At 37.1% G+C, this 25,602-nt stretch overlaps 2 protein-coding genes across 8 annotated transcripts in view; one reads left to right on the top strand and one right to left on the bottom strand.

The window, feature by feature from the left end:
• LOC103316546 overlaps positions 1-25,602 on the bottom strand; it is a 463,261-nt gene that overhangs the window by 291,038 nt on the left and 146,621 nt on the right. For all 7 annotated transcript variants that reach the window (XM_031929967.2, XM_031929968.2, XM_031929964.2 and 4 more), the window contains exon 5: positions 13,462-13,592. In XM_031929967.2, coding sequence (XP_031785827.1) covers positions 13,462-13,592 — 131 coding nt within the window. The remainder of the gene's footprint in view (positions 1-13,461; positions 13,593-25,602) is intronic.
• Positions 1,558-11,060, top strand: LOC116417303 (uncharacterized protein K02A2.6-like). Its single transcript, XM_031929963.1, has 2 exons — positions 1,558-10,820; positions 10,904-11,060. The coding sequence occupies exon 1, from the start codon at positions 1,585-1,587 to the stop codon at positions 4,048-4,050; it is 2,466 nt and encodes an 821-aa protein (XP_031785823.1). The 5' UTR covers positions 1,558-1,584; the 3' UTR covers positions 4,051-10,820; positions 10,904-11,060.

Genomic DNA, 25,602 nt, shown 5'->3' on the forward strand with positions numbered 1-25,602 from the left:
GTAGGGGGGTCGCATTGGTTTAGGGGAAGGTGATACAGTAATTTCCGCACCTGTAGCTTAAACTTGATGCTTTTTTAAAGAGTTTAAAAAAAATCATGTCTCTACGATTAAAAATGACGCGTGGCTCGAATTTTGTCCATTTTCTCCCACTGTGCGTCGACCCAAACTCTTAGCCACTGGGTTAAAGGCGTACTAAAAGAAAGTGGCATAGACACGTCAGTTTTTTCAGCGCACAGTACGCTTCATGCTTCTACATCAGCTGCTAAGAGATTTGGAGTCGATATAGAGGTAATAAGAAAAACAGCTGGCTGGACAAAAAATTCTGCTACTTTTGCAAAGTTTTATGATAGAGATATTATTACTGATAGACAAACGTTCGCGTTATCAATATTAGATAACTAAATGGTTTATTGTTTAAAAATTCAGTAAGTTTCTAAATTTCAATACGTTTCTATAAGAATAAGTTTACATTAATCATTAAGTATTGTTTCGTTCATAGATTGCACTTTTGTAAAAATTTGAAGTTTACTTAAAAGAAAATAAACTTAATTTACAATTACACTCGTCGTAACTTGTACAGCTTTAAACATCTACGATTTGATCTTGAGGAGGAGGCGCGAAATACAATTGTAAAATTGAACGAACTTACCAAGTGAAGTTCGATTTAAATTGTATGAGCGCCTCCTCCGAATAGATCAAATCGTAGTCTGCCTACTCCATGCCAACACAAAGCGAATTTTCATCTTATATAAGAAATAAGATGGTTGTACTTATCAAAGTAAGATATGTGATGTACGAATGTGTACGAATGTGTGTATCTATAACGATAGTATAGAATGTGAGAAGGCAGGCAATAAAGTCAGTCGGTCCTGAACCGTAACAGAGTGTAGTCGTCTTTATTTACCTCTTCCTCGCATATACAATAACTGGCGACGAGGATAAAAGCATTGTTCTAGAAACTTCGTTGGCATGTGACGAAATAAAACCAAATTAAAGTGTTGGAATGTCGATTGAAATAAAAGGGACTGCATGGATCCAGAATTTAACAAAAGTCCAATTGCAAAAGTTGTGTGAATTAAATTATATTGATGGTGAAGACGATAATATTAATGAGTTACGAAGAAAATTTCGAGAATTTGTGAAAGAAAAGATTGAGCGTGGTCAGCAAAAATTAATACTGATAGCAGATATAGTGGATAAAAAAACGTTCGAAATAGTTGATCCAGATAGTATAAATGAACAATTAAACAAAAGTATAATGGAACGTAGTGCAAATTTGGATTTTGATATTTCCAAAAATGATTGGGAAATGTTTAGTGATCGACTAGAGCAGTATTTCATTGCAAATAAAATAACAAGTGCTGAAGAAAAAAGAGCAATTTTGTTGAGTAAAGTGAATGCAGAGACGTACGAAGAGATTGTAAAAATATGTAAGCCCGTTAAGCCTAAGGACAACGTACAGGGACTAGAAGGGGAAGAACATTCGGCCGGGCTCGAGGAACAGCGCGAGCGCAGACACAACAAATACCGGGAGGCTCTGCTTGCTACCGTTGCGGGGATTCAAGACACTTCGTGAATGATTGTATGTATAGTGAAAATGTAGTATGCCATACGTGCGGCGATAAAGGGCACACTACTAGAGTTTGTACGCATAGAGCCGAAAAAAAAGATGCAGAACGAAAGCCGCGAGTAGGTTACGTAAGTCAATGCGGTAGTAGTAGTAGCTCCGATGGCGAAATGTCGCGAGAGTTGAGCCACATGTATATCGATAATAAAAGAAGTCTGTACAGTCTGTATGTACCCGGAAAAACTAGAGTTGAGCCTCAATATGTAACGGTCGAAATAAATAAATCTAAAATTAAAATGGAAATAGATTCGGGCGCGGAACCAGCTATAATTCCAAAAGAAATTATAAATAAATGTTTTCCGAAAGAAACAATGTATGAGCCAGATATAGAATTTAGGAACCATGATAATACCGTCAATAAGCCTGCAGGAATGTTCAAAGGTGTAACTATGAGTCTGAACAATAAGATAATAAAAGCTGATTTATATGTAACTGAATCGTCCGGGCCGCCGATTATAGGCAGAGCGTGGCTCAAAGCACTAGGATTATGGCCTCTATTTAAAGACCTAGATCTGCATATAGTTAAAAATAAAATTGATGGTAATGACAGGCTAAATAAAATCTTAGAAAAACATGCTAAATTTTTTGAAAATTCTAAAGGATCGTTCAATAGGGCCAAGATCAGGTTAGAATTAAAGGATGATGCTAAACCGATATATGAGTTAGCGCGATCTGTACCTTTTGCTTTAAAGGATAAAATAGAAAAAGAATTAGATAGATTGGTAGAAGAAAAAATATTGGAACCAGTAGAAATGAGCGAATGGGCTACCCCGATTGTGCCGATACTAAAACCGAATGGAGATGTTCGACTTTGCGGAGCTTTCAATGTAACTATTAACCCTTTATTAAAAACAATTCGCTATGCACCACCGAATTTCGATCACGCTATGGCTCGATTAATAACAAAAAATATTAATAATAAAAATAAGAAGCGGTATTCGAAAATTGACCTAAAAGAAGCTTTTTTACAAGTTCCCGTTGAGGAAAATTCGCAAAACTTATTAACTATCAATACTCACAAGGTCTTGTTTAAATGCCTGTATATGATGTACGGTATATCATCGGGACCTGGGTATTTTCAAAAGCAAATTGAGGAAGTTTTGAAAAATATAAACGGAGTCGCGGTGGTAGCAGACGACGTAGTGGTAACGGGAAGTGATGATGAGGAACATTTGCGAAATTTAGATATAGTATTAACGCGTTTAGAAGAATGCGGTTTGAAAGGACGAGTAAACAAATGCGAATTTTTCAAAGATGAAGTTAATTATCTAGGATATAAGTTACGGGATGACACTATTACAATAAATGAAGAAAAGTATAGAGCAATAGTTGATATGAAAGAACCGGAAAATCACAAAGAATTACAGTTATTATTAGGTAAAATCAATTATTATGGCAGGTTATTTAAAGATCGTGCTAAAATTCTAGCACCATTATATAATTGCAGTAATTCGAGAATTTTTGAGTGGGATCAAAATTGCAAAGAAGCGTTTGAAAGAGCGAAAATAGAATTAAAAAGCGTGCTTGTAAACTACAATCCATCTTTACCATTAAAATTAACATGTGATGCGTCCCCAAAAGGGCTGGGTGCGTATATCAGCCAGCCTTATGAAGACGGCGATAGACCGGTAGCGTTTGCATCAACGAGGTTGACAGCCGCGCAAGAAAATTACTCGCAAATTGATAAAGAAGCAGCTGCGATAATATTTGGAGTAACTAAGTTTTATGATTATTTATTCGGACGTAAATTTCTTTTAAAAACGGATAATAAACCGTTATCTAGGATCTTTTCTCCTGAAAAGGGTATACCAAAAATGGCTACGAGTAGATTGCAAAATTGGAGTTACTTTCTATCGGCATTTGATTATGAAATAGAGTACATTAGTACAAGAGATAATATTGTGGCTGATACTTTATCGAGATTACCGATAAATTATGTAGAAAGTAATGATGTTTTAGAAACTGAAGGCCGATTTACGTATTTACACTATGTATATTCAACAAACATAACATGTTTAAATTTCAAAGCAGTAGCACGCGAAACTGCTAAAAACGAGACTCTATCCATCGTGAAGCGGATGGTAATAGAAGGATGGCCTGACTGTAGTCTTAAAAGTTGGCCCAATGAGTTGCAACCATATGCACTGCGTAAAGACGAAATTCACGTCGAAAAAGAATGTTTAATGTGGGGACAGAGAGTTATCGTTCCACCTAAATTAAGAGAAAAGGTAATCGAAAAATTGCACGAAAGTCACTTTGGGATAGTTAAAATGAAGAGTTTGGCAAGGTCGGTGGTTTGGTGGCCTAATATAGACAAAAATTTAGAAGATAAATCTAAATATTGCAAATGGTGTGTTGAATCTAAAGACAATCCAATTAGAATGGAATTAACTCCATGGCCATGGCCAAGCCAACCTTGGTAAAGACTTCATGCAGACTTTGCGGGGCCATATTTGGGGCAAACTTACCTTTTAGTAATCGATGCCTATTCTAAGTGGCCTGAAATTTTCATTATGAAAAATATATCAGCAGAAGCAACGATAGAAAAATTCCGAGAAATGTTTACAACGCATGGGCTACCGAACCATATTGTAACTGATTCAGGAACGCAGTTTACGAGCGACGAATACAAAAAGTTTCTCAAGCAATTAGGAATAAAACAAGATTTTTCAGCGCCGAAATATCCAGCGACAAATGGAGCTGCGGAAAATCTTGTAAAAACATTTAAGCGTAAACTCAAAGCGATTGTACAAAGCTCGAAAGTAGATGTGAAAACTGCTATACAAATGTTTTTATTCTCATACAGAACAACAAAACATGCAACAACGAATGAAACTCCGGCCAACTTGTTGTTTAAAAGAGAACTGAAAACTCCTTTGTTATTATTACGGCCAGAAACGAGATATCACGTTGAATCAAAGCAATATATGCAAAAAAAGCACTTCAAAGGTAGTAGAAAAGAAAACTTTGAAGAAGGCGACGTAATAATGGCAAAGGATTTTCGAAAACATCACCCGGAAATGTCGGAAGCCAAAATTGTTAGAAAATCACCTCCAAGAAACTGTATAATAAAATTTAAGGAAGGAGGAGAGAAAGAGCATAAAAGACATTTCGATCAAATACAACATTGGCGGGAAAGCGAAAATGATCAAAGTAAAATAGATGTTAGTACTAATGCGAGATAATGTAAGCAGCGAAAATTCAGCGATAGTTTTAAGAAAATCAACTAGATTAAAGCGAAATGTAACACCATACGATGCTACGCATTATTTGTAAAGGTATAATGTCTATCAACTTTGATAACTGAATAAAACGGGGAAGGGTGTAAGATATGTGATGTACGAATGTGTACGAATGTGTGTATCTATAACGATAGTGTAGAATGTGAGAAGGCAGGCAATAAAGTCAGTCGGTCCTGAACCGTAACAGAGTGTAGTCGTCTTTATTTACCTCTTCCTCGCATATACAATAATTATTCTTTTAATACTTACTTGCCGTCCCGTTGTATTATAGTCCATCGATGAAACACTAGCATTATTACTTATAAGGTGTGAATCTGTTAGATAATATATGTTGTTAGATAAGCTAAATTTAATAATTTGAAAAAATAGTAAGTAGTTTTGGAATCGTAATATTATTTATAGTTCAGTGTGGCTAAAATCCGCTTTTAAGTCACGCCTATCTGTGACCGAAATAGTCCTTTTTTGAACCGTGTTTATCACACTCGCTAAGCTCGTGCGCTAACTACGCTGTGTAAAAAAGAACCATTGAAGTCGCACGTATCGTAATGTACTATTTTACTTTGATAATTTTGCTTTATGATCTGTTTCGATTGAAAAGGCGATAAATTTTCATATTTATACTTAAATAGTCGTAGACCTTACAGCTTTGATATCCTACGAAGATGTTGCTATTATTTTCCTTAATGAACTTGTATATCTCAGAAGAAACCTGCATTAATACTGTCGTTGTATCACTACGTTTGCTTTTGTACATATGCAGGGCTAGGCCTTTCTTTAAAAAACTGCTGAAGTTTCTCGAGTTGATATCACTCTCTATCTCGGCTGGACTCCAGTTCATGTAGTTGTCGAAACCAATCATTTTTATTTTAGGAGTTATAAGTTCTTCTTTCGTAACCTCACAGACTCCTTCTAAGTTTTCTTTTAAGACAGCTTCAGTTAGTTCAACACTATTACTATTTACACAAACAATGACTAATTCTTTTTTTTTATTATAATACATATATTTAGTTTGGATCTTTTTTTCACGCATTAGGCACTCTATAACCTTCTTTTTCATATCTATAGACTCATTGCCCATGTTATTTATTGTAATTTTTGGCACTTTTTTCGGAGCGGTTTTGGCTGGTTTATCACCTCAGCATAAGATACGCTAGGTGATACACTATCATACTGTTTAGTTATAAGTTTCTCCTTCAATAAATTGTTTCTTTCTCTCAGTTCTTCGACTAGCTGCTTCAATAGTAGATTTTCAGCTTTCAGTATCTTGTACTTCTCAGTAATATCACAATCCAGTAGATCTTGTGCTGAACTTGTCACTTCCGTTAAAAGTTCTTTCCTTACTTCTTCGGATTTCTTTAACTTTATTTGTTCAATCAACATTTTTGTTGACTCACTTATGCTGTCGTCCTCAATTTTTGAGGTTATGTCCGTGTAGCTATGTTCTGGGCAGACCATTTGGTTGTTACTCACTTGCCAGTAATTTTTTTCTTTCTGCGCTAAGCAGCTGGAGTGATATGCTGCATGGCAGATAATACAAACAATTGAAATAGCTGGGACACTCGTTGGGAGGCAACCGCAAACCCGCCATGTTAAAATTTTTTGATTGTAGTACTCAGACAATAAAATACTTAAAATTTACGATAAAATCACTGGCAAAGAATATCTGACAGGGGTATATGAAAAGCCAAATTGGATAATTTAATTGAATGTGTCAAAACACGATCAATTGGACACAAAACAAGAATCATAAAACACGGCTAACATAGTGTCGGTAGACAAGTTCTTGCAACAATCTCTGGCAGACATTATGGAACTCGAAGATCAAATTGAATCAAAAGAAAATAGAGAATCAGAGTCCTGCAGAGATTGAGAGGGAGAAAAAGCAAGAACGAGCCAGAGAAGAAACAAGTCTATCTGGTCAAAAAGAAGTTTGTGATACAAACTTAAATGAACAAATCCTGAACAGGAAAATCCTTTACTTAGACGAATATTAAGATGAGATGAAAAACCATTCAGTGGAAAATCAGATCGCTCAAGATAGACTCTGGTCTATCTACTAGTATGTGGATACTCGCTTTAGAAGTGGCTATCCATATTTACAATAGAACTCCTCACAAAGGGATCAACTTAGAGATACCCATCAAGAAGATGTTTCCAGATAGAAACATCCATCTAGATAAAATAAGACGTTTTTGATGTCTAGCCTATGCTAAGATACCCAATACAGAAAGCAAGTTTTCAGACAGAGCAATCCGTACTATTATGGTAGGATACTCACAAACTGGTTATGTTCTATGGCATCCAGAATCTCAGAGGTTCATTACATCAAGACAAATAAGTTCAATTTAACAGCTCATCAAATGGACGTCAAGACAGCCTTCCGAAATAGAACGCTTAAAGATGACATATTTATGGAAATACCAGACTGTATCAAAATTGATTCAACAATATAAAGAAAGAAAGTGTGCAAACTTCGAAAATCTTTACATGGCCTTAGAATAAGATTCAAGCAATGGAACAAGCGTTTCTCAGAGGTAGCCTTGGAACTTGGATTGGAAAAAAGACATAAATGAACCATACCTATTTACATGGAGACTACAAAATCAGATGGTGGTGTTACTGCTATATGTAGACGATGTCATACTAGCAGGCAACAATCAGACGAAACTAAACAAAATAGAGCAGAAACTAAGCTTTACATTTTAGATGAAAGACTAGGAGAACCTAAAATGTTCTTGGGCATGAAAATTACAAGAAACAGAGATCAGAAGATATTAGAACTATCTCAAACAGAATACACAAAAAAATGTCTAGAACGTTTCAATATGCAAACTAGTGAGCCCCAGAAAATACCTATGATTATTAGACAAATTCGAAATAGAGAACTCAGGTACCTTACAGAGAAGCAATTGGAAGCCTACTCTACTTAGCAAGTGCAACTAGACCTGACATTACATTTGCAGTAAATTTTGTATCTAGAAGACAGCTGACACCAACTGAATGTGACTGGAAAGATGTAAAAAGCATCTTTAGATATCCCAGAGGAACATAGAAAATAGGCTTAACATTCAAAGTAAAAGAATAAAACATGATAGATGCCAGTTTCAGAGACTGTGAAGATTTATCCTCAACGGGAGGATATGTAATCAAACTCGATGACGACACAATTATGTGGAAAAGCTATAAACAGACATACGTTTCACTGTTTACCTGCCAAGCTGAGTATTTAGCTATGAGCAATGCTTGTCAAAAAATAATTTCAACAAATCTATCAGAGAGATAACAAGACAAACTCTATGTTGTGACATTAATAACATTAATAAATACACAGTAACATTAATTTGCAGGAGACTGCACTCAGATGAAAGGAAATCACAAATTGAAAAACATTGATGATGACCTAGAAACAATTCAGAAGAAGATGCAAGATAGAGAAAAGACAAAAAGCAAAAGTCACATGGGAAATACGCATAAAGATTACATATAATAATGCGTCTTAGAAGAAAAAATCAGAGTCAAATAGATATCAGCCATAGAAAATATCGCAGATATAGTGACGAAACCTTTCCCTAATAAAACTCATAAATACCTCAAGGACAAAATCTTGAACAGAGAAATTCACACGTAATGCTCAACTCAAAACTTTCATATGTCAGATAAATAAGAATTTTAAATTATGTTTCAGATACAGGAAACCACAGAGACAATAATTCAGAAGAGTAACTCAGAGGTACATAATTCAGAAGCATTTCAGATCAAGCGACCCAAAGAGAGGGAGTGTTGTCGAGTCTTCGAGTCGTCTGACTAAACCGTTTCCACTGAATACGACTCGAGCGCCATCTGACGGTATTCGGCGCTACATGTGACACTATATATATATATATGTATGTATATATATATATATATATATATATATATATAGACACACACACACACACACACACACACACACACACAATCCGACTATGTATACAGTCTATATATACAGACTGTATATCTATATATTCAGTCCGTCTGTGCCCTTTCGAACGGTTCGTATACCTGCTCTCTTCTTATATTCAATAGCTGTCCCACCCTAGGACCGTTCGAATCTTGTGTACAGTTTCAAATCCCCTCAGTTGGCCCTGTTAGTCATTCGAAAAGGATCTTCTGAGAGCAACGCTTGTTTGAAAAAAATACGAAAATGTCGAACGTGACTTCATTTTGTGTTTTGCCAAAAGACAAATGAAGCATTAAAATTATTCACTGAAGAAATATTTAAAAAGTGTAGTGATATATTAGTTATTAGAAAAAATAATAATTTAGTTGGAAAAGATGTTGTACTGCCGGCACAGATAACCGATTTTCACCTGTACCACAGCAACTGCTATAGACGCTTCACAGCCTTGCCCCCAAACTATAGAGTTCAATATCAGCACCTAATGAAGGATCGTCGTCTTCAATACAACGTATGTAAAACAATATAAATAATCAAGTATATAGATATATATGCATCTTAAAAAATAAATAATCAAGGATGTAGCCTTGCGTAAATTCAAAATAAATATGATACGCAAATTAAGTTTCACTTCGAACCGACACGCAGCTGTTGAAGCAACGTGACAACAATAGACAGAGAAACCCTCGGAGAAAACCGTTACAGCTGCCGGGCTGTTTACAGCGTGCGATGCCGGCGCGCTATTTACTTCTTGCTATGAAGACGTAAATGTAATATTGCCGAACTTAAAACTGTTTAGATCCTTGTCTGTAGTACATATATAAACGCAATATTTTAGCTAGTCTTATAATTTAACGTTAAAATATATAATAAAATATCTGCATCTTTGGATTATAAAGATAGCATTTTATTATATAAAAGTAAACAAAAACAACTTTTTTTTTATTCAAGAACAAACTCAGAAGATTATAGAAAATATGGAAATTGAAAATGTTACCTCTGGTGGGGATAACCCGGAAGTAATCGAAGGCTCCGAGTTAGCTACCGAGAACATGGATGAAGATGTAGCGCCCGCTGACATTGCCGATCCCGACAATACAATTGAAGGTCAGAAACTGTATACCTGCTTTTTCTGTGGAAAATGTAGGAAAAAGGTAAAAGGCCGTGAGGAAAAATTGTCGGTTTTTCTATCAAATAGTATCGATTCTATAAAAACTCTTGCGACAGAAAGCGGTGATATCGATATGAATCAGAAGTTGCAACAATTACCATTAGATGGAGAGTATTTCTTTCATAAGTCATGCAAGAATATTTATTTTAACTCGCGTCATTCAAAATTATCTAAAGAAAAAGAGAAGTGTGAATGGCATTTTACCAGAGACATACGTGCAGAGGCATATGAAAAAGTTGAACAATTTGTCGCCGAAAAAATAGTTAATCAAGAGCAGTCTTTTTTTTTGAAATTTTTAAATGACATGTTTATAAATTATTTAAAGAATAATGATACACCGGTTTCAAATACGACATGTAAACCTTATCATTTAAAAGAAAGATTGCTAAAAAAATTTTCCAAAGAAATCAACATAATAACTTTTAAAGGCGAAAGTCTCGTTAAACCTTATAAGGGCATAATGATTAAAAACGAAGTTCACAAGCATCAAGTTTTAGATGCAGCGGCGCGTATTTTAAACGAAGAAATACTTAAATTAAAATGTACGATTAGCAACGTTTCAAAAAACGTACAAACGCATCGATAACGATGACGTTTTCCGTTTGCCCAAGAAAAGTATTGATGGTTCGACCTTACCACCATGCAAAGCGGAACTCTACTAACATTTTTTGAGAGCGTGGTATTTAGCGCAAATGTGGGCGCACGCACACCTACAAGTTCCTATTGCTGAGCCTCCAACAAATTATGGCTGGATAGAGATCGAAAACAAGTACGGCTTTTCTTGGTTTTCTGGGAGCCAGTTACCAACGACCATCACAGAAATAACGATTCAACTCGAATAAGGTAGAATTTTTTAAAATTTTAATTATATTATCAGATTATTTTGTATATATAAACTTGATGGTTTTTGTTTTATTTTGTTATAGATGATAATGATTAAAATCTAAGGGCGGAATCTGACAGTGACTCTGACAGTGAATTCGGGGATGATGGAAGTAGCAGGAGCCAAAGCGAAGATGAAATAGAATAACAGCTGTTTTTTTTTTGAATAAACGATGATAATACATAAAGTATTGATTAATATATTAATTAATACATATTACTTTATTTTTCAAGTTTTATTTCTTCCTTTATAAATTGAAATCCAGTTAGAATATTTATTCAATCCGTAATTTACGCGTCCCATCCAATTTACGCATATTATCAACGTTCCGAGTAACTTTAGTTAACTTATTTCATCGTACATCATTTTGAACGATTTAGCAAAAATCTTTAAACAATTCGAATCACATTGCGTGTTATCTTTTAATCTTAATTGTAAAGCAATTTTGTTATCTACAATATAAAGTTAAACGTATTTACGTGATAATCTACAATATAAATTTGTCCATTTTTACGTGATACTTGTGGTTCTTTGCCAGATAACTGATCATATTTTGCTCCAAAACTAGTTAATGCAAAAGCGTTATTATATGATCTTATATTTCGTTTGAAAAATTTACTTTTATTATTATTCGCAGTAATTAACTGTTTTAATCTATCAGGATTTAATCTTCTGGTAGAATGACTTTTCCTTTATGACAACAATTTTGAAAATTTTTATCTTTAACATTGCGTTCAAATTCAAAATGCTTTGGATTACAAAATTCACAGATTGTTTCCATTTTTTCTAAATAATCCTCAGTAATTGATGGCATCTAATAAAACATTATTTGTATGGTGCAAATTTTATGTTTTGTTAAGTCTTTTTTCTCTTCATTTTTTTTATTAATTTTTTTCTATTGCACTTTTCTTGTCATGTTCTAATATACTTTTTAAATTGACTGTTTTATTATTTTTGGTCTTACCTGCTTTTGATCGTTTTTTACGTCTTTTTTTTCGTTTATTGCAGATTTTTTTCTACACTCATTTTTTGATATCGCAATTTTCTGTATAAAGACCACCAACTATTAGGAATCAACCTTAGAAAAAAAGGTTTTAACAAAACTTAAATTTTATCACTACTCTAATATTTATTTTAACTGACCGACATTAGGAGCGAGGTGAATCACGCTAGTATTTTAGTTTCAGAAGAAACGAAATATCTCGAAAACTAATCAATACGCTCAAATTTATTTACTAAAATACATACGTCGAGTATTATATACGTATATAATACGTTAAAAAACTAGTATTTTTCACATTTACTATGATAATTTCTTTTAGATTGAATTTATAAAACTTAAAATTAAAATAATAAGTCGTATTGGACATAAAATGAAAAATAAGCAATTTTACGAAAAAATTTTGTTGTAGTATTTTGCTTATAACTTAGCGGGAAAATTTTTTGTTGATAAAAGAGTTTCAGGAGCATGTTTTAAGGAAAATTTCCTGTCAAAATAAGCAATAAAAAAATCGTTTTTTTTGTAGTTTAAATATGTTGTGTCCCCTTAATATCTTTGAAACTAACTGGTTTCATGTGTAATGTCCCATGTTCATATATACTTAGGCATTAACAAATGCACTGCATTTGTGTACTAGCACAGACGACGCATACATGACCAACTAAAATAAAGCAACGATTTTTGCCTTGCAAAATACATCGCGCCAAAAACCAGAGAGTGCTTTGACCTGCGTGTCAGAATTCCTTGCCCGCATACGACACCTATATGCACGAAATCGACTTCTGGGTGGCGAATGCTGATTGGACTAAGATTATTTTTACCATCTTAATGTTACAACCGGTTGTATCGGCACCGAGGCTTTAGAAAGCCTTGAGCCGATCTACGAGTCAAGCTACTACCACTGTCTGTACCTGGTGATAGGATATGAGGGCTGTGAATTCGTGCGCATCGCCTATTAAGTGCGTAGAAAACACTTAAACTCTGCACACAGTTCAACAGTATACCTCTTCAATAACTAGTTGAGAGTCCCGTGCTAAGTAAGGAAAGGTCTGTCAATAAATCTGGCATTAGTGGGAAACCGCAGCTTAGATAAGCCCAAATACTTGACTCGAGAAATCGTGTAGACTTTTTTCAATTTTTGATGGTTTTCTCTGGAACTGCTTCGTGAAATAACTTAAAATTAAAGAGGTGTGTAGTTTTGAAAGCCTTCTATAACCATGATTTTTTTAGAAAAGTTTGACATTTATTTTACGAGTTAAAACAGTTTCAAACAAATTGTACTTTATATGGTGTATACAAAAACAATGAACGATAATATAAATTCTCTGTGGTACGAAGATAGGTAATTTTATTCTCTTTTAAAATTGCCTCTAAATTTACTCTTTTAAAAGTATATATTAAGTTATCTATTTTAATAACCTTTTTCAATAACTTTATTGGAAAAAAACTGATACCTCAAAACTTTTAAACTACATAAGTTTATCATATGAATATATTTTATGTTTTCAGAAAGTATAAACTACATGTTCAAAGTATTTATAATACTTTAATTCATTAATTAAAAATTTAGGATTATACTTTGAAAGTATAAAATTACTTACGGTCATTATAATTGTTAATTTTTTGTTTTTTATAACCAGTTATATCTCGTTTATTAATAACATTTCGATGATGCTGTGTTTCTAAATTTCTAATGTAGTCATCATAATATAACTTTTTAGAATAATCTAAGCTGTAAACATTAACAGAATTAAAATTTTAGGAACAAGTAAATACATTACTACAAGAGAAACTCGGTACTTTCTACATACGGCATTTGCAAGATTTAAAATCATATTGTAATTGTATCATTTTATTTTGTCCGACGGCTGCTGAATTTAGCTCCCGTTGCATCGCTTCAACTATTATGTATTTGTATGACACTATTAGTATGGTACGCTCGGTAAAAACAAGTTTTTTTTGTATATTGCGTATTCAATAAGAAGTACAATAAAATTATTTACCAACTTATGAGAGTAATTTAATAAAAAAAAAACAATAAATCAATAAATAGTAACAAATTTTTTTTTCTATTACTAATTTAATACAAACTTAGTATAAACTTCATCAGTTCACTCAATCGTTGTAAAAATTGATATGTCGTTATAAAAATAGGACACGTATGCTGTAACAGGGTAAATATCGTTGGTAATAGGATTAATCATAAAAAGGAACGCTGAATCCTATATTTAATCAAGCACCCCTAAGATCTCTAGGCACGCGTGCTACCGCTGAGCCAACGCCACCTTATTTTGTCACTCTTTTTCCTGCCTTGATTGCCAACGCACAGTGGCATGTTTTAGGCCTTGTGTTCAGAACCGTAGAACCCCCATAAAAATTAAGATACTTAAATGTGTTTACATAACCTCAAAAGTAATGCCAAAGCATAAACATTTTCGATAAAAATACAATTATTTTCACGCAAAACCTAGACAAATAGACAAATTCAATTACTGCACATGTTTTTTAATGTATTTTTACAAGCTAAATCGAACCACAGTGGTTAAATTATAAGAGAATCAACTTCTTGTAAGGAGATACAACACTTTAAAATCCTAATAAAAGATTCATGAAGAAAAAGTACAAAATTAAAGTAAATAATTTGAAATCTTTTAGTGATACTTGGTAATAAAACTCAAATTTACTGTGCTAAAACATGAATTAACCCTACTTACCCATTGTGGCACTCCCTTACGAAAATAATATGCAGAGCTCTGTGGATAGGTCTTTGCAAAAATTTGCATGAGGGACTAGGTGCAATGTTTTGTGAAAAACTTCACAAAACATTGCACTGAGTGCCACAAAGGGTAAGTAAGGGTTATTATTGTTTTCGCACAGTAAATTTAAGGTTTTTAATACCAAGTATCACTAAAAAAAATTTCAAATTATTTACTTTAATTTTGTAATTTTCCCTCGTAAATCGTTTTTTCAGGGTTTAAAACTGTTGTGTCCCCTTAAAAGAAAAACACAAATTATTTCTTAAAAATATGGTTTTCAGATTTAAAATAATCATTTCAAATCACAAATGATCATTGGAGATTATTTGGGCTTCAAAACTACTTTCATTCGCCTTCTCTACATGGTTTTTGATGCGATTTCTGACCCCTAATGACGTCTTGAAAAGAAGAACGCAAATTAGGGCTTTGTCCTTGATTTAAGCTATTTGAAATACTCATTTTGGGCCATTTTTGCTTTAAAACTGCTTTTATATTTTTATTTATAAAACTATTTTTATTTATAAAAAAAATATGTATGTATATATTGTCCATTTAGAAGCATATAATATCAAGTTATCTCTGAAAATGCAATAAGAGTATTTAGAAACCAAGTTATGTATTTCACTAGTATTGACAATAAAGAAAAAATCTGAATAACGGATTACACTATCTTCCAAACTTCGGTACACTGATTTACAGTGATACGTAAGTATGTGTTAAATTATTATGTCGGTCATGATCCGTTAAAGTATGGCAAAAGGCCGTTAAGTTGTATGTCGTGAATTTATTGTTGGGCGTACAGAAAGTTCATACGTCCGCGGAACTAGAACATGCCAAGTAGAGGAAGGAGTCTTTCTCTCTCTCTCTCTCTCTCTCTCTCTATATATATATATATATATATAATAATATAAACACAAGATACCCTCATAGCACAAAACGTTATTTCTGCGTTATTTATCGACCGCGTTTTCAGATTCCGATCCTGGTTCCTTCCTGCGAATACTGCGCGCACCCGAAGGATTAGCTTACGCGCTCACTCTCTCTCTCTCTCTCTCTCTCTCTTTCTCTCTCGCTCTCTATCTCTCTCTATCTCTCTCTCTCCTACCAAACCACAAGTAGGCTGACCCACCTAATCCAGGGAACAGCGAGTAAGATCGCATTCTTTTTTCTTTAAATAATCAGGCCTTACACCATAAGCCTGTTTATGGTTTGGTAGGGGTGGTTTATAGGGGTTAGGGGTAGGTATTTAGGTGATTTGTTGGCTTCTGGTGTGTGGCTTAATTATTTTGAGAAAAAAGAAAGCGATCTTACTCGCTGTTCCCTGGATTAGGTGGGCTAGCCTGCTTGTGGTTTGGTAGGGGTAGTTTATACAACGGCTGCCTGACGGCGGGAGTGTTTGGTGGGTCTTGGAAGGGCGCGCGGCTGGTCCTCATTGCCAAAGGTAAGGGGGACCCTGCTTCTTCGTCCTCCTATAGGCCTCTAAGCCTCCTGAACACGCCGGGTAAATTGTACGAACTACTGCTACGACCGAGACTGTTGCAAGCGGTGGAAGCCGCCAGAGACCTCTCGGACTGACAGCACGGATTTAGACGAGGACACTCAACAATAGGAGCTATAACACACGTAGTACAGATTTTAGACAAGACAAACGATATATGTCATGGAGCCAGACCACTGGTACTCTTGGCAACGCTGGACAACGCTTTCAATTCTGCGAAGTGGACGGACATTCTGGAGGCGTTGGAAACAACCTTTCGGGTGCCTGCCTACCTCGTGCGAGTTGTAAAAGACTATTTACGGGACCGGTACCTGACGTATGAGACATCGGACGGTACTCGACAAAGAAAGTTGAGCAGGAGTAGCACAGGGCTCAATCCTGGGTTCTGACTTCTGGAATATACTGTACGGCGGACTGTTAAGACTAGATATGTCGGATGACACGTGCCTCATCGCATACGCGGATGACGACGTGGCGGCTGTAATAACTGCACGGAACACTCACCTGGCGCATCTAAAACTGAATCAGGTAATGAGACGCGTAAGCACATGGATGACGGATCACGGACTCCAACTGGCGCTACAAAAGACTGAGCTACTGCTACTGACAAGGAAACGTATAGACACAATTATACCTATGAATGTGGGGACGGAACATACGATTACCAGAAATGAAGTAAAGTATCTGGGGGTGGCTTGGGACGACGCGGAGCACACATTTTTCAGGTGCAACCGATGGACCGAGCAGCGACAGAGACTTGAGACATTACTAGGCATGACGATCACGCCAGACAACGTAACGAAACTGATGATAACCAGCGAAGATGCGTGGAGAAGCATTGCGTCCTACGTTGGTGGTATCTTGCGAGGTAAGAAAGAGGATGGATATTTGGATAATTGAGCGAGAGCGAGGGTGGAAGAATATTAGCATAGCTATGAATGACTGGAAGTAAGGAATGGATGCGCAAAGTAAGCGCAAAGGACAGCGGCCCAGTTCGAAGTAATGTGATAAACCGTGTCGGGCGTACAGGGAGATATGTGTTTAGTGGGTAGGGGTGGCCGCCGCCGCCGAGTCCCACACTTGGAGTTCCCGTAAGGAAACACCAGTCAGTCCGTTACAAGGATTCACAGGCTCCTACAAAAAAAAAAATAATACTAATAATAATAATAATAACAATAATAATAATAACAATAATAATAATAATAATAATAATAATAACAACAACAACAATAATAATAATAATAACAATAATAATAATAACAATAATAATAATAATAATAATAATCCCATTGAAATGTTCGCCTTAGCAGCTGACCGAGTGATGGGCTTATGAGAGCAGCACTCCCCATAAACGAGCGGAACGCTGATATCTAACTAATCAAGCGAACCGCCGTGTTGGCCGTGCGGTGCGACCCGTGAGCCGCCAAAAGGAGAACCTGGGTGGCGAGGCGATCTGAAGTTGCATGCAGAAGTGACCTGACCCATCTTTGGCTTCCGCTAACGTGCGAGACGGGAGGCCGGAATCTAGCCAATTCTGGTCAATCGGCTTAGGCGAGTGCGTGATATCGAATGACGTCTGCCGGAAACTCTCCAGAGAGCCGAGCACCTTTGTTCGTAGTGGGAGGTTCGAGAGAGCCGAGGTGGACTAGTTTGATAGCGCGTGCTATACCCCGGTATGATGTGCCCAGTCTGGTACCGCCTTCAGTCATGTGTTGGGGCCATGCCAGCTGCCCCTATAGACAGGGGGATCCGGGTGGTCGGACACATGCCGGGATGAAGAAAAATACTAAACATGGAGACCAATAACGAACATCAAGAAAATACACAGGAAATCCTGGATTTGGAAACCCTAAGGGTGCCAACAGCACAAGACGGTGGATATCCAATCCACAAAGCAAGCAGCAGTACCAGCATAGGCTAAAAGATCATACCAGCCTGCGAAACAAGCTACTGGAAATAAGGCGCACGACCAGAGAAATGATGAAAACTCTGGAGAAGCAGAAGAACGTGAATATTACGATTAAGGATGGATTACCTATTATAGGATCCACCATAATCGAAGCTCGGCGTTCTGATTGGCGTAGGTAAGAGTGATGATAAAATGGAATCACTTAAAACGGCCATCCAAACCGCCATTGGAAAGGCAGGCACAGTCAGGGGAAAGATCTCCAGAATCACACTGGAAATTAGGGACATCGACAGTCTTACGACGCAGAAGAAGATGCCAAAGTCCAACTGTTCGAGCCGAACATGAGGGAGCAGAGGGTGGCAGTGGCCGAAATAGATCAGATTAAGGCCACCGCTCTGCTCAAAAAAGGGAAGATCCTTATCGGCTGGATAAACTGCCGAGTGAGGGTTCGCGCGAACCCCACGCGATATTATCGCTGCCTCGGTTACGGACACGTAAAGGCGAGATGTAAAGGACCCCACAGGAGCGCCAACTGCTGGAAGTGTGGCGTGAGTGGGCACAAGGCAGCACTATGCACTGTGCCAACCCAACAAAGGAGATGTTACCGGGCGGCCTTAAAAGCGGGAAAAATGCAAGGATAATGGCGCGGATACTTCACGGCAACCTGCACAGAAGTAGGCTCGCCCACGATCTCCTACCGCAATTTGTCGCAGAGGAGAAAGCGGACATCCTCCTGATAAGCGAACAGTACACGGATCGAGACACACCTGGCTGGGTGTCCAACGATGCAAGGACCGCCGCAGTCTGGGTGCCCAGGCGCAGAATCGCAGAATCAGGAACGGGGGATGACTACGTACGGGTAAGGATGGGCTGCATAACTTACTTCAGCGTATATCTCTCACCGGACCTTACTGCGGCGGATTTCGCGATATGACTAGGGGTGCTAGAGGATGCAATAAGAGACGTATCCGGGGAACTCGTCATTGGGGGCGACTTCAACGCGAGGACTACGGAATGGGGTATGACGACAATGAATTGCAGAGGCAGGGCCATCCTCGAGATGGCAGCTCGACTAAGCTTAGTGGTAGCAAACGAGGGAAACACCACTACCTATCGCAGACCAGGTTTTGGGGAATCTATACTGGACGTAACTTTCGCAAGCGAAACGACAATCCGCAAAATCAGGGATTGGCATGTACTGCAATTGACCACCAGTATATACTTTTTGTCATCCAGGACGACCACAGAAACAGGACCAGAGAAAGAAAAAAGCGGACGCCACGGTGGAATACCCGGCGCATGAACCGGGACAGACTTGCTGAAGAGATGCAAAGGGCGGAGCTCCCATCAATTGGGCTCCCTCAGCAACTGAGCGGACGCGAAAAAGCCGAAGCACTAGTAGAACGTACAACACGTCTTATCACGGAGTTGTGCGACGCAGCTATGCCAAGGGTGTCTTGCGGCCATATAAGACATCCGGTATACTGGTGGACGGAGGAAATTGCAAAACTCAGAAAGGATTGCTTTCAAGCTAGGAGGGAGGCTCAAAAAGCTCTGAAAAAACAAAGGCCTGAAGCCCAGGACTTGTACGAGAGACACGACAGGGCGCGAAAAAGGCTGAGGGATGCGATAAAGGAAAGTAAGCGATGCTGTTGTGCAAAGATTGTCGACAAAGTGGAGAAAGATCCGTTTAGCGACGGATATGCGATCGTTACCCGAAAGATAGGCGAAATGAAACAAACGGAGCCCATGGAGGCAGAAGTGATAGAAAAGGTGATCGATGGGCTGTTTCCCACACACCCCATCAGACCTCAGGCAGAAAGAACGAATGTGCCGATAGACGAGATACCCCCTTTCACCGAGGGCGAGCTTATCGCGGCAACCTCATCCCTGAAAGGCGGCAGAGCACAAGGACTGGATGGTATTCCGGCGGAAATGCTGGAAATGCTCGCAAGCCAACGACCGGTGCTGCTACTGGAAATGTACAATCTGTGCCTGATACAGGGTGTATTTAGCTCGAGATGGAAAAAGGCAAGATTAGTCGCGGACGCGGACACTTGTTATAGACCATTGAGTCTACTGGATACGATGGGAAAGACGGAGGAAGCGCTGATTAAACCGCGAATACTTAGCGCCATACGCGAAGCGGGAGACCTCTCTGATAAGCAGTATGGCTTTAGAAGAGGACGATCGACAATAGGGGCCATCAGAGAGGTAACAGACGCGGTAAAGAGGGTAGAAGAGGTTAGACACGCGACTAGAGACATCGTAGTTTTGGTAACATTAGATGTAAAAAACGCGTTCAACTCAGCAAGATGGACCGACATACATGATGCCTTAGAGTCTTTCGGTGTACCGCAATACATTATGCGTCTTACGGAAGATTATCTGAGGGATCGGGTTATAGAGTATGACACGAAGCAGGGGCGTAGAAGAAGACCTATAACTGCAGGAGTAGCACAGGGTTCGATCTTAGGGCCGCACTTCTGGGGCATCTTGTACGACGGGCTTCTAAACGTAGCCGCGGTTATAACGGCACGTAACGTGGACATCGCGCAAGCGAAACTAAACGCGATTATGAGTAGAGTGCTATGGTGGATGTCGAAGCACGGCTTGACTTTAGCGCTTAATAAGACCGAAATAGTCATACCGATGAAGGTAGGCGGCGAGACTATAACGACGAAACCATCAGCAAAGTATCTAGGGGTAACTCTGGACACGAAGCTGAACTACGGAGATCATCTAAATCGCGTCTGTAAAAAAGCGATGACTAGGACAGGTCAGCTTAGCCGACTCATGGACAACGTGCGCAGGCCTAGGCCAACAGTCAGGTGGCTACTCATGGCGACCACCAACTCTATTCTATTATACGGAGCAGAGGTGTGGGCCGACGCTATGACTATGAATAAGTATCGGAAAAAGATTATGGCGGTACAACCCTTAGAATAGCATGCTCCTACCCGACGGTCGCGACCGAGGCATCGATGGTAATCGCGGGGGTAATCCCCGAAGATCTTCTTGCGATTGAACGCAAGCGGATCTACGAGGCTCATTTAGCGTCGAATAGCACCTCAATTGCCGCGGAAGAAAGAGAAATAACAATGCGCAATTGGCAGACTAGGTGGACCGATTATCCAAAGGCTAGATGGACTAGGACCCTTATAAAAGATCTGGGCTCGTGGGTGGACAGGAAATGGGGGGGGGTTCAACTTTTACGTTACCCAGTTTTTCTCCGGTCGCGGATACTTTAGGAGCTACCTATTCGCGATGAACAGGGTGGCAACACCGGGGTGTAAGTACTGCGGTGACGAACGGGATGACGTGAGACACACGTTTTTTGACTGCCCCCGCTGGGTTGAGAAACGTAGAGTACTGGAGCTGACGATAGGGGCGTTCACGCCCGAGACTGTAGCTGAAACGATGCTTGATAGTAAGCAGAACTGGGATGAGATAATGGCGTACGTAGAGACGGTTCTCCGCGCGAAGAACAATGACGGTTGCTTGCAAGACTAGTTGTCGGCTAGAATAGCTTAAGACAGGCGACCCCACGAAGGTATGCGAAAGCGGCTACCGGGGGGGTTTTCGCGGCCTTCTGAGAGCGGGAGTTTTAGTGAGTATGCCTGGTGTTGTCCCACACTAGGAGAGCCTCACACACGGGGAGTCTCGCACGGCTCCTGTCATGGTGCATTATGCATTCCTCCAACTCTCCGGATAAACAAAAAAAAAAAATTAACCTAATACAATAAAATTATCTCATTTAAAACCACTTATGGAAAAAATGAATAATAAAAAAGTGTGGCTGTTTCCAGGACAGCCGATAGAAGTGAATACTTAGATAGGTGGTGTGAAATTTTGAAAAATTTTGAATAATTTCGTTGCCAGAAAATCAAACGTATACGAAGTGAGAAATGGACTAGTTTTCACAGTGGGACTGCAATTGTACTTTATAGTCTTCGACGCAAGAGTTTTATATATATATATATATGTTTGTCGGAATAGAGAAAATCAAAAGGAAAAAAGTAAAAGTACTGAATTAACGTCGAACTTCTACTGCTAATGACATTTAAAATATATAGTTTTTTTTCAATTTTTTGGAAATTAATTTTGATTATGTTACAATTATAAATAAACCTGGTCCGCCACTTTTTCTTATAATAACCATTGCGGCTTTGTTGTATGACCTGTGGCCTCTAATATATGTTGATGATCGATCTTTTTGTTTTTACGTAGCATAACGAGGAAAAAAATCTGTTTTTCATTTTATTAATGTGTTTTGGTTTCATAGCGATTCTTTGATTTACTTTTTTGTTATAATTTTATCGAAAGAGTTAACAAAAATAGTAAATGTGTACCTAAAAGTGAATAATATTTCCTATCGATTCTCAGCGCATAATTTAGATTATCGTTTATCGTTCTTTTGTTATGCACCAAAAGTGAAATGTATTTAAACCATTATAACTCGATTACTACACTGTATAAGTTCTACAAAATCATGACTGTTATAAATAATACTTACCGCGTAAATATCAAGTTATTTCACTAATTATTTCCTAAGAAAAAAATTCAATTATTAAAAAATAAAGTTTTTGTTTCCTACCTATGGAAGCTTTGCATTTTACAGATCAAGTTAATTAAAGAAAGAAGGCATAAGTCATATAAAAAATTTGGATCTAGACGGATTTTTTTGTTATCTTAATTCTTATTTTTATATAAATTAATCGATCTCTGCAAGTTCAATATACTTTTAAAATCTTTACTTGTAGCTGCTTATTAGCTATATTAGATTTATTTTTTGTCAATATTTTTTCGAAAACTTGAGGCTAAATCTTACACCAAAGTACATGCCAATATTAAGATTAAAATAACTTATAAGATAGATATAACAAATATTTATGACTTTAAGGGTATTTTTATTAAAAAGGTAAGAAAATTTTAAAAAATGTATATTTATGTCTATAGCGACAAACGCTTCCCTGAGGAGCTATGAATTAATTAATTTTTGCTGAAAACCCAAAATTGCCAAAATTGATATCTTTGGCTCCCTACCATTTCAGTAAAAAGTAATTTAAAAATCTGAAAAAATGCAGGGGCATTGAAAACTGTTTTTGGAACATATTTACTGTTGGTAAGAGAAAAAAAAATTTTTGACCTTTGATTTGACAGAGAACCACCCATATATCTACCTATATTATATAGTTATTTTGTGTATACTCCCCCGCAAAATGAGGAAAAATTCTTTCATTTTCCATGTGATTTGAGTAATCTGAAAGCCCCCTTGCACCCCCACCCGCCATGCCCCCCCCCCCTCGCACAGGTCTTCCCGCAAATTAGGGAACAATTCTTTTATTTTCCATCTGATTTAAATAATGTGAAAGCTCCCCCCCCCCTCCCATCTACAATATAACGTAAATATCGTTCATTTTTATGTTATTTTTGAAACACAATTAATACGTACCTTAAAGAAAATAAAATTATTTATCTCCATACCGCAGAGAGTTTAGATTACTGTTCGTTAGAGCAAAAAGTGCAAATTTTTAAACCATTATAACTCAAAAACTAAACTATAGAACTTCTTAACGAAATCATGTTGATGAATCATGATAACTAACGAAATCGTGTTGATGAATCATGATAACTAACGAAATCATGTTGATGCATCATGAGAACTACGTTCTGTATAATTATAGTGATATTCTACTTATTCTTTCCTGAGAAAATGTATTTACTGAAAAATCCCGCATTGACAAGCGTGATAACTAAATAAAAAGGCACGGATCAAGTTAGAAACTTGGCTACTGAGAGCCAGCTGAGATTAGTGGACAATTCGGGTAGAATGAAGGCAAATGTTGTGCACCCGGGATTTTTGTCTGGATTTGTTCTAATTAGAACGAAGCTATCGTGACGACCTTGGAAGTCTTATCAAGGTCGATGCGGTAGTAGGTTTTATTAAGACGTTCAATGACTTGATTTAGGTCCATGTATCGTGATAAGGCTAAGGTAGCTTCTTTAAGCTAAAAATATCAGGATAGAAACATAAGCTGCATTGGAAAATAGCTTAGTAAGCAGTATATGTGTTGAGCTTGAAGTGGCTAAGAGATTGTGAATTAACCAAAAGGTTGGCGCATGGATGATTAGGTTAGGCTCTTGGTGCTCGATTGCTGCGATAGTCAAGTAGCAATTTTTTTAAAAGAGCAAAAAATTTTATATAGGCGATGTCGGAGCTATGCTGATTGGTCGACATGTTCTGGTTTTCCTAATCTCAAAAAGATTTTTGAATCATGAATAATAAGTACATACACTCATTTATCGCACATAAACGCGGTGCTCCGATATGCGTATAATAAAACTATATATTTACAAGCACCTTAATATGTAAACCAATGTATGTAATTGAGACTAACAATGCGAACTACGGCGAAAGGTGAAGGTGGCGATGAAAGTGAGAATTAGTAAGACGACCGACACTGTTTCGTACAATATTTTATGATATAAAATTTTTTAATAATTAAATCACTAAAAACTCTATGTTCCGAGGTCACTTAGACAATAAGGAACAATTATCTATTTGATTTTGATCAATTTAAAGTATATTGAAAGCAAATAATAAGAACTACGGCGCAAGGAGAGGTCACAATCAGTAAAGTTTGCTCCGACAGCCCCTCGACTTCCAGCAAACAATGACTAATTCCAATTTTTTTTACGAATGCAAGCAATTTATATTATAATCTCTATCTACAAAAAATAGGATAAGAATTTGTTATATATCAATTTTTTGCTGATAAGTCTCTAGGCCTTAAGATGATTAATTAAAATTTTATGTTTAAGTAGTTTTTAAAGAGGAAGTTTTTTAATATGCATGGCGGCTCAAAGGATCAAGATCTAACCTAATGAGCGGGCATTAAAGTACATCAATTTACTCATCATAAATGTACTTTTATTTTGAAGCATTGTCTCTCTTGATTATCTATATTATGATTTTGGAAAAAATAAAAGGGGTTATATTATGTTTTAAAATTTATATTTATACATCTATATGTATTTTCACCTTTGTGCCGCCATATTGATTACGTTAGCTCTTAAATGTTTAAATGTATTATTAATAAAACCAAATTTACAAAACAATATCACTTAAAATATTGGAGTAAAAATCGTAACTCATGTACACTAGGCTGAACAAATATGTTTAAATTTTTTTTTTTCCCGTCATGACAGTTTTGGTGTTATCTGGGCCGCATATGTAAAAACCGAAGCGCGCACGCGAAACCGCTATTCAATGCGCATGATTCGTGATCGTTCGCGAATCGCAAAATTTGAATAATTACCGCAATCATTTGCAAAATTACAGAATAAATAACGCTTGTAATAATAAAAGGGATTTTAAAATAATTACATGAAAATCTTTATTAGAACATAATATATACAGTAAATGTGAAAATGAGAAACTCCATTTTTATCACCCGGATTACTAAATTTTTCCTTTTGCAAAGAAATAGCTAAACTAATGCCATCTTCCTTTTTTTGATAGTTATCATTGTAGTAAGCCAGATGAAGTGGTGTTTAACATAGGAAATTTTGTTTA

This window comes from Nasonia vitripennis, assembly GCF_009193385.2.
Source record: "Nasonia vitripennis strain AsymCx chromosome 4 unlocalized genomic scaffold, Nvit_psr_1.1 chr4_random0007, whole genome shotgun sequence".
NCBI lineage: Eukaryota > Metazoa > Arthropoda > Insecta > Hymenoptera > Pteromalidae > Nasonia > Nasonia vitripennis.